The sequence below is a fragment of the Suricata suricatta genome, chromosome 1, assembly GCF_006229205.1.
Source record: "Suricata suricatta isolate VVHF042 chromosome 1, meerkat_22Aug2017_6uvM2_HiC, whole genome shotgun sequence".
NCBI lineage: Eukaryota > Metazoa > Chordata > Mammalia > Carnivora > Herpestidae > Suricata > Suricata suricatta.
Window position 1 is genome coordinate 185,200,421 of NC_043700.1, and position 10,637 is coordinate 185,211,057.

The 10,637-nt window shown below is 42.2% G+C and overlaps 1 protein-coding gene across 2 annotated transcripts in view; it reads left to right on the forward strand.

Moving 5' to 3' along the window:
• Positions 1 to 10,268: 10,268 nt before the first annotated feature.
• RAB28 (RAB28, member RAS oncogene family) overlaps positions 10,269 to 10,637 on the forward strand; it is an 84,288-nt gene continuing 83,919 nt past the window's right edge. The window contains exon 1 of one of the 2 annotated variants that reach the window (XM_029948634.1): positions 10,269 to 10,559. In XM_029948634.1, coding sequence (XP_029804494.1) covers positions 10,485 to 10,559 — 75 coding nt within the window. In that variant the 5' untranslated portion in view covers positions 10,269 to 10,484. The remainder of the gene's footprint in view (positions 10,560 to 10,637) is intronic. The other variant, XM_029948625.1, reaches the window with a different exon arrangement.

Here is a 10,637-nt window from a genome sequence, read left to right on the forward strand (position 1 = left end):
GGTTAGCTTTCCTAGTTTTCCTCAGTGGGAAGATGGGTCCTAACTATCTGACCTATTGTTGCTGGAAGCTTATATTATCCTAATGGTGCTTTTTGCCACATGGATATATAAAGTTTTTGGTACACAAATTATCGGTATTTAATTTTTTGACTTGAATTTTATGTGATGCTTACAGGAGCTAGTTCCACTCAAAGCTACAAATCTTGACTCATTTTCCACCTAGTTTGTTATGGCTTTATTTAAAAATAGGCTTTAATTTCATGTGGTATTCATTTTGAAGTAATGGATGAGGTAAACATCCAGTTTTGAAAATTAACACCAGTGGGTAATAACATGTCTTCCCACTGACCAGAGATACCACATTTACTATTTACTTAATGGCTGTATGTATTGGAAACTTTTTGAACTTTTCTGTTGCAGAAATACATCTATCTAGTCCACTGTCTTTTCCATATAAATTTTAAGCAAATTTAAAAAAATTTTAATGTTTACTCATTTTTGAGAGGGAGACAGAGACAGAGCATGAGCAAGGGAGGAGAGAGAGAGAGAGAGAGAGAGGGAGACACAGAATCCGAAGCAGGCTCCAAGCTCCAAGGTGTCAGCACAGAGCCTGTTGTAGGGCCCGAATTCAAGAACTGCAAGATCATGGCCTGGGCTGAAGTCAGACGCTTAACCGACTGAGCCACCTAGACGCCCCAAACAAAAATTTTAAGTGTCTTTATTATGAGAGACAGAGAAAGAGAGAGAGAGAGAGAGAGAGAGAGAGAGCGAGCAAGGGAGAGGCAACGAGAGAGAGAGAATCCTAAGCAGACATAGCACCACCAGTGTGGAGCTTGACACGGGGCTGGAACCCATGAATTGGGAGATCATGACCTAAGCCCAAATCAGAAGTCGGATGCTTAACCGACAGAGCCATCCAGGTGCCCTTCCACATACTTTTAATTATAGTAGTTTAATAATACTTTTAAAGTATCTGAAAGTTCAAATCTCTTTTTAGTATTTAAAAATTAAGCAGGTATCACTTATTTTTTAGATACTGCTATAAATTGTGTTCCTAATCTGTTTTAGTCAGCTTGGATACTGTAGACTGGGTAATGCAAACAACAACAGAAGTTGTTTTTCTCACTGTTTTAAATCCCAGGTTCAGCAGGTCAGTTTCTGGTGAGAGGTCTCTATCTGACTTTTAGATGGCTGCCTTCTAGCTCTTTTTTCATGTGGTTTTTCCTTGGCATGTGCTAATGTAGGGAGTGTGAGCTCTCTTTCTCTCTCTCTCTCATTCTCTTCTGCTTCTTAAAAAAAAATTTTTTTTTAACATTTATTTATTTTTGAGAGACAGAGTGAGATGGATCATGACCTTCCTCTTCTTATAAGGACACCAGTCCTTGTGCTCGCTTCAGCAGCACATATACTAAGGACACCAGTCCTGGAGTGCTTGGCTGGCTCAGTTGGTGGAGTATATGACTGTTGACCTTGGGGTTTTGGGTTCACACCCAACATTGGGTGTAGGGATTACTTTAAAAAAAATTAAAAAAAAACTAAGGACAGCAGTCATAGGACTTCACACCAATGACCTCATTTAACCTTAATTACCTCCTAGAAGCCCTAATCTCCAAATGCAGTCACCTTGGGAGGTAAAATTTCAATATATGAATTTGGTGGTGAGGACACCACTGTTATGTTAAAGACCTAATCCTGACTGTGATTGTTTCTCTTCTATTTAATCCATCTTCTTCCCATCTTGTGATTACCACTAACTAGAATTTTATGTTTACTATTAGCTTTTTGAGACACTTTTTATCATATATATATATATATATATATATACACACATATCAGCACATACATTTAGTTTTGAGCTCTTGTTTTAGAGTTTTATAAATATGGGATCACACTGTATATAGTCTTTGGGGGTTAGCTTTTTTCACTGAATATTATGTTTCTAAGGTTAATTCACATAGCTGTAGTTTATTCATTTCCCCCCTCTTATATATTATTTCCTTATGTGAGTATTCATTTTGCTGTCAAAAGACTTTAGATTATTTCTTTTTTTAATGTTTATTTATTTATTTTGAGAGAGAGAGAGCATGTGAGTGCATGAACACACACAAGTGGGGGAGGGACAGAGAGAGAGAGGGAAAGAGAAAATCCCAAGCAGAGCCCAACATGGGGCTTGATCTCATGAACCATGAGATCATGACCTGAGCTGAAATTAAGAGTTGGACGCTTAACCAGCTGAGCCATCCAGGTGCCTTTGGATTATTTCTCAAATGTAAATGAGTTTATGAAAATTCTTGCACATTTCTCCTTGGTGAATGATGGAATTTTTCAGGATCTATACCTAAGGGTACAATTGCTAGGTCACAGGGTATACAAATCTTTCATTTTACAAGATAATAAGTTGTTCTCTAAAGTGGTTTCATATACTCTCAACAAGAAAAGTACAAGTTCCTGTTGATCCACGTTCTCCTGAACAACTGGTGTCGTGCTGGGTGTAAAGATATCATTGTTCAGCACCAACCCCACCTTGTCTATCAACTTAATATGATAGGGCTAGTACTCTTCAGCCTGCATTGTTCTTTTGCTCCATTTCTCCTTTTAGTTTCTGCCAATGACAGGGGTACTAGGGAGAGTTTGGAAAGTAGGAGGATGCATAGGGGCCTTTTCTCCCCCGTTTTTGCTGTATTCTTATCAATGTTCTTCCAACAATGGCATTTCACCTCAGCAGCAGACGCTGGTTATTTCTAGTTTCCCACTTCTTTTCATACTCCTAGAATCAGCCTTATTGTGCTCACATAGAGGCACCATAGCAGTGGAACAGTTTTTTCACCTCTGTGGTGATTCTAGCTCTGGAGGGGCCCCTGTGCAGATCTTCCAATGCATGGTCTATAGCAGTAGATGGAACTCGGTGCTCAGAATTTTGGGTTACTTGGGTTCTTTCTCTCTGTCCCTGAAGCACAGCAGCAGTGAGACAATAGTCTGGATCCCACCGCCCTAGGCTTCCTTCAAGCTTCAATGTTATGATAACTCCTGACCTCTTCCCTTTATTCTCTGGGTCTTGGGGTAGTAGCTGCTTTCAGGAGTGACTAACTTGGTGTTACCTCAGTGTTTCCTTTTTGTTTTTGTTTCAGTGCTTCAACACCATGTAACCAATTCCCTATGTTAAATTCTCTCTGATAACATAACTATGTGGTTTCTCTTTTCTTGACTGATAAAGAGATTGTTGGACTTCTTAATTTTTGCCAATGTCTTGGGCATGGAATGGAATCTCACTGAGCTGTGTGTGTGTGTGCGTGTATGTGTGTGTTTGTGAGGAGGTTGAACATTTTTGCATACGTTTATATTCCATGTTTCATTTTCTGTGAAATAACCTTTTATAAATGTGCTCATTTTTCTACTGGATTTTTTTCTTATTGATTTATAGTTCTTTGTAGATTCTGCATATCAACTGGTTTTAAGTATGATGTGTTGGAAATATCTTCTTCCAGTTTGTGACTTCTATTTTCCCTTTCTTTTTTTCTTAAAATGTTTATTATTTTTGAGAGAGAGAGAGAGAGAGCATGAGAGCATGAGTGGGGGAGGGGCAGAGAGAGAGGGGGACAAAGGATCCAAAGTGGACTCTGCACTGACAGCAGAGAGCCAGCTGAGGGGCTCCAACTCATAAACTGTGAGATCATAACCTGAGCCAAAGTCAGACATTCAATTGATTGAGCCATCAAGGCACCCCTCTACTCTCTTTATGGTATCTTTTCATGAGCTGTTTTAAAATTTAATGTAATTTTCTTTATATTGCCTTTTATGATTAACTCTTTGTCTTGTTCAAGAAATCCTTTTCTACCTCAAGATGAGAATGATAGTCATCTCAAATTATTTAAATTTTGCTTTTCACATTTAGAATCTTTATTAAAAAATTTTTTTTGTAGTTTATTTTTGAGACCGAAAGACAGAGCATGAGTGGGGAAGGGGCAGAGAGAGAGAGAGAGAGGAAGAGAGAGACACACACAGAATCTGAAGCAGGCTTCAGGCTCTTGAGCTGTCAGCAGAAACTGATGCAGAGCTCGAACCCACGAACCGTGAGATCATGACTCTAGCCAAAGTCGGATTCTTAACCAACTGAGCCACCCAGGCACTCCTCACATTTAGAATCTTGATTCCACTGAAATTGTGTGTGTGAGAGAAGAGATGTAGGATTCCAGTTTCATTTCTTTTTCTATATGGTTTCTAACTACTAACCTTTTATCTACTACCATATATATTATATCATATATCAAAGTTCAATGAATATGGGCGCTTAGTTCATGGCTCTCCATTTTGTTATAATGATCAATTTGTTTATCACTGAAATAATATACTGTATCTGTTATTATAGCTTGATGCAAAGTCTTGACATCTGTAAAGCAAATTCTTTGTTCTTCTTTTCCTGGAATATCTTCCATATTCTTGGATCTTTGCCTTCCAAATGGACCATTCTGAATTCCATGGAAAATTTTATTAGAATTGCATTTACACTGCAGGTCCTATGATAGAACTGATATATTTCAATGATTATGTTTCTATACATGGACATGAGGTATCCCACCATTTATTGTTTATTTACTGTCTTTCAATGTTTTGTATTTTTCCCACATACATATTTCAGATACATTCCTAGGTATTGCATGATACAGTTGCAATTGTAAGTAGTGTCTTAGAAAAATTATGTTGTCTGGTAATCCTTTCATCTCTTGCCTCTTCCCTTAATTTTCCTCATTGTTCATTCTTTTGGATGAAGTTTAATATCATCTGCCATTTAAAACAGTCAGGGAGGTTTTGGTTGAAAATTAGTTCAATCTGTTTATTGTGTGGAACTGGCATGTTTACAATGCTGAACAAAACCCCTGTGTGAAAATCGAAGTTTCAGTGGGGACTACTACATATGATAGATGAGCCACACCAAGAGCAGATCAACGAATCTAGATGTTATAGAGGCATATTCAGAACCAGTTCCGTGATTATTAAATGCTCCAATCATCTCAAGCCTATAAAATGTAGACGGACGATTGGTGTGTGTGTGTACATGGATGTGTGTACGCACATGTGTGCAGGTGGGAGAGAAGAATGCCATTTTGTGGACTGGGGTTTTCTTTGTGGGAGAGGTAAAGATTATTCATAATATCCCCAAACTTGAAACAATCTGTCTGTTCATCAGTGGTGGAGTGAATGACTAAATTGTGGTTAAGTCATATAATGGAATAGTACGCAGCAACGAAAAAGTACAATCTACTGCCGCACACAATGTGGATGACTCTCACTGACGATATGTAGTGAAAGGAGCCAGATACCAAAAGAGTACATACTATATGGAGTCTATTTATATAAAGTTCAAAACCAGGTAAAATCAGTTTACGGTGATAAAAATCAAAGTGGCAGAGGAGGTAGTGATGGAGAGATTACACAAGCGAGCCTGTTGGGATTCTGAATCGTATCTTGGCCTAGGAGTAGGTTATGTGCACATGCAACACACACATGCACACACACGTCTGGATGTGTGCATATGTGTATAACCAAGGGAGAAGAGAATTTCAGGAAGAGGGGCTTCTTTATTTATTTAGTCAGTCCTCCAGGAGTCTAATGGACCAATAAATCCTGTGGATCATTTCTATATTTTTCTTATGTTTTCAGCAGAAATACAGCAATACCAAGAGCCGAAGCAGAAAGCATGGCCATTATTCTGCCTTTCTCAACAATGTTTCACCTTTTTTCCCCAAATCTATCTTTATTTGGGGTTTAATCCTAAACCCTGCATCTTCAACATTATGAAATATTTAAAAAGATGACAGAAAACTAACAGATGGCTATTGGATTTAAAATGATAGCGGACGATCGTGGGTTTGAAATCAGTTTACTTGTTGATTCACTTACCATTTTTTTCACCTTAATTCGTGATAAACAAAATGTTCAGATATTGTTACTCTTAATTCCATCCATTGACTGTTTTAGTATCTTTTTCACCTGAATCTAAGGTTTTACTGTTGATGTATGAAATATCTGTGTTCCTCTTTGGATTAGTTCCCTGTGGCCATTGTGACAAATTATTATAAACTTGGTGGCTTCACACAGTGTTTATTCTTGCATAGGTTTGGAGTCCATAAATGCTAAATCAGCATTCACTAGACTGCTGTCAAGGTGCGGACAGGGCTGCATTCTCTCCGGAGGCTCTGCGGGGAGAATTCTGTCCTTGCCTCTTCCAGTTTCTGGTGGCGGCTTGCATTCATTAGCTGAGTTCTGTCGCTCTATTTTCTGCCTCTATGGTCACATTGTCTTCTCAATTTTGTCTGGGTCAAATTTCCTCTGTCTCCTTTTTATAAGGGTACGTATGATTGCATTTAAGACTCAGCCCAAAAGTCCAGGATTATCTGTCCATCTCAAGATCCTTGATTTAATCACATCTGAAAGATACTTTTTCTGAACGACGTAATATTTATAAGGTTCCAGAGATTGGAACCTGGTATCTGGGGGTCAGTGGCTATTCAGTCTACCATATCTCTCCACCAAATTGCAAGTTCCACACGAGCAGAGCCCTTGTATATTTTGGGTGTCCTCATTGCTTAAAACAGTATGAATGAGGGGTGCCTGGGTGGCTCAGTTGGTTAAGCGTCCAACTTCAGCTCAGGTCATGATCTCATGGTTCGTGGGTTCGAACCCCGCATCGGGCTCTGCTCTGCCAGCTCAGAACCTGGAGCCTGACTTCGGAATCTGTTTCTCCCTCTCTCTCTGACCCTCCCCTGCTCACGCTGTCTCTCGCTCTCTCAAAAATGAAATAAAACATTAAAAAAATTAAAAAAACCCAGGATGAATGAGAATGTCTGGCACATAGTAGTCATTCACTTAATATATGTCAAATAAGTCATTAATTATAATGAATACATTTGAAGACCTTCTTTTAGAATGGGGAGGGGTTCTGTTTTACTCCAAAAGATACCCAAATCCATTAGTTGGGATTTATAGTGAAGGGCTTCAGTTCATCTGATTCTAATAATCAGAACTATTGGTCTATAATACAAGTTGCTTCATGAGGGAATAAAGTCCTTTATATCTGGATGTATTCCAACAAAGCTTACATTAGCGTCTGTTAGGAAGGGATGATAGAAAAGATATTTTAAAATTAGTTGGGGAGATGGTATCAGATAGCACTCAGGTTTATCTTGTGTAAGGACTTTATTTCTTCATATCTAAAGAACCCTAATCTCCTGAAATTTCTAGAATCCTTCTTTAAGCATTTTGTTAGTTTATTGGTTTTATGACCACTGAAAAAGATTCCCCTAGTTTATGGCCCTGTTGTGGGTGTTCTACGGAGACTCCGCAGAAACATTTTCCTTTCCCATGATCAGCTCTATGTCTTTGTAAGCTGGTCACACACCATACCAGCAGATTTCAGGACTAGCTAGCCTGCTCCTCCACACTAGAGGGATATTTTTTCCTCTTTAATTTACAAATATGGCTCCAAGTCTTCAAATCTAATTTTCAGCCTGGAATCTTGCCATAGATGTATAAAATATGGTCACTAAGGTAATGCAGTTGGCTTGTTTCAAGTAGCAGGACTGCCCAGGGATGAATCCATATCCAAATAAGTAATATCTTTCCACCAAAACAGTCGTCTCGAAAACTGATGATAGGAAAATGCAACATTTTCTTCTAAATTTCCTTTCATATGAAGCCACACATGAAAAGTGGTCTTATGACCTTAAATGGCCTTTTTGGCCAAAGAAGTTGTGCCAGTTGGGGGATGTTTCTATCTCTAAGTAATGCAATACATCACCAAAGGGCCCTATAACAAGAAGCCTGGAGAGTGGGCTGAAGCAGGTTGTGGCAGTTGCAAATATTATGTCCTCTCACCCAAATAATGACAGCAAGGGAAGGGAGGGGGAGGTGTCCCCCCCCCCCCCCCGCATTTCCCCCTCCCCCTCCTCCCCCTCCTTCTTTTTATCATGGAGGAAAATCTTTTCCAGGTGTTTCCCAAAGAATGTCCTCTTCTGTCTCATTGGTCAGAACTGGGTTACATAATTTCCATTAAGGATGAGTGGAAAGGGGCGCCTGGGTGGCTCAGTCGGTTGGGCCTCCGATTTCGGCTCGGGTCATGATCTCACGTTTGTCATGATCTCACGTTCCTAAGTTCGGAACCTGTGTTAGGCTCTGTGCTGACAGCTTGGAGCCTGGAGCCTGCTTCCGATTCTGTGGCTCTTTCTCTGCCCCTCCCCCTTTCATGCTCTGTCTCTCTCTGTATCAAAAATAAATAAAACATTAAAAATTTTTTAAAAAAGAATGAGCAGAAAAGTAAATTTCTACATTAACTCCCTTCATAGACAAGAAGGGGTTAAATCTGTCCTCATTAGAAACAGATTCTTCACACTAACATTTACAAATAACTTTGCAAAGCCCTTTGAGATACTTTTCCCTTCTGATTCTCATTGACACACCTAGTAACCTAGGAAGTTGTTGTTAGTGGTGGTGGTTCAGACTGAAACCTGTCTAAGGTTCCATGGCTAGGAAGCAGTGATGCTCCAATATGGACCATAGCTAATGATGATGATGAGGATGATAATTACACCGGTTAAGGGGCACTTGGGTGGCTCAGTTGGTTAAGTATCCAACTTCTGCTAAGGTCATTATTCCATGTCCCTGAGTTCAAGCCCCGCGTCGGGCTCTGTGCTGACAGCTCAGAGCCTGGAGCCTGCTTCGGATTTTGTGTCTCCCTCGTCTATGCCCTTCCCTGCTAGTGCTCTGTCTCTTAAAAATGAATAAACATTAAAAAAAATTACACCGGTTAATATTGAGTGTTTACTAGTATATATCAGGCATTGTGCTGTTACTTTACATTGATTACTTCATTTATTTCTTAACCTTATGAAGGAGGTAGTAGTTCCTGTATTTCGTAGATAAGGAAACTGTGGTTCAAGGTCACACATTTAGTAGGTGTATATCTGTGATTAGAACTCCAGTGCTCCCTCTAGGGCTGGGCACTTCTCAAAACTGCACTGCTTTCCTAGTCTACTTCCTACATTCTTTCCAGGACCACTGCCTCTGAGCTAAGCTTTCTGTGCCTTAAGCTCACTCATGTGTAAAATGAGATAATTCTACCTACTTTATAGGGTTCCCATGAGAAATGAACCGCGATAATGCTTGTAAGTAGTTAACAAGGAGACAAGCATAGGAGATTGGTATTATTATTATTGTTGTAGAATTTATCTCGCTATGTTGACATTTTCACTATGTCTTTTTATCTACTCTCATGGACTGAGATCATGTAGGACAGCAGTTCTTACACTTCTGGGGCTCAGGGCCTGTCTGCACTCTTCAGAAACTATTGTAGACCCCACAGAACTTTTGTTTATCTAAGTTATAGTTAACATGACTGCTTTGCATTAATACTAAGAAATGTTTGAAACTTCATAACAAGCACATGGTCCCCAGTCAGAGTAATGGTATCATATACATCAAGCCTCCCCTGGAAAACGTACACTCGTGGGCGATAGAACACGGATAAGGCAAAAAGGTGTTTGTATTATCATGAAGATAGTTTTGACTTTATTGGGACAGCCCTCCGCCCCCCGCAAGGGTTTCTCAGACCACACTTTGAGAACTGCTGTTCTAGGGTACTTGCTAGATGAATGAACCATCGGATTCTGTTCGGTCGAGGAAAACCACGGGTTGAGAGGTCAAAACAAAAGGCAGCGCCAGAGCTCCGTTAAGCTGAGCTTAACACTGTCGCTGATTCCCCGAAGGCAGCGCGGTCCTGAGCAACCTCGGCGGCGGCCAAGCTCCTCTGGGGTCGCCAAACCCCGGGGCCCACACCACCTTCAGAGGCCCCTCCCGAGCGCGCAGCCCCTCGCGATCGGCTTCCCGGGCGCCTGGAGACAGGCCCCGCCCCACCGTCTCTCCGCCTCCCCCGGCTTCCATGGCAACCGTGGCACGCAGCCCAGGCGTCTACGCGCCCCCCGCCCCTCGGCCTAGACCATTTACTTCAGGACCGTCTCAGGAGGTGATGGAAACACGGAAATATGATAGAACGACTGAGAGCTATTCCGCTCCCACTTTTCTACCTGGCTTGAACGATATATTTTAATTTTCTTCTTCACAGCTGCCCCTGCGAGAGCAGCGCCCACGTCGCCTGCTCGGTTCGAATGCCTCCCCCATCGCAGGCCGGCGGATGGGCCGGCTCGCCAGAGCGGCTCTCGGTCGGCGCGGGTTGGCGCAGAGAAGGGGGAGCGCGACCGACGCAGCGTGCGGGGGGCGGGGCCGCGCTCGGGGAGGAGGGGAGGTGGGCAAGATGGCGCCCGACGAGTGATTCACCCCAGATACGTCCAGCGGCCGCTGAGACACCGGGGCGGGGGGTCCTGTCCCCACTGTCGCCCTTCCTCCTCTCCCCCGCCCCCGGAGACCCCCCTCCTATCCTTCCTCCCTCTACCTCGGGGTGGGGGTGGGGGAGCGGGCCTGGTTCCCGGGACACCATGTCGGACTCTGAGGAGGAGAGCCAGGACCGGCAACTGAAAATCGTCGTGCTGGGGGACGGCACCTCCGGGAAGGTCAGTCCTCCAGCGGGCCCGCCGTCCCCGGCCTGCAGGAATCCCGGCGCGGCCCCGGCACCCCGCCCCCCCCCCCCC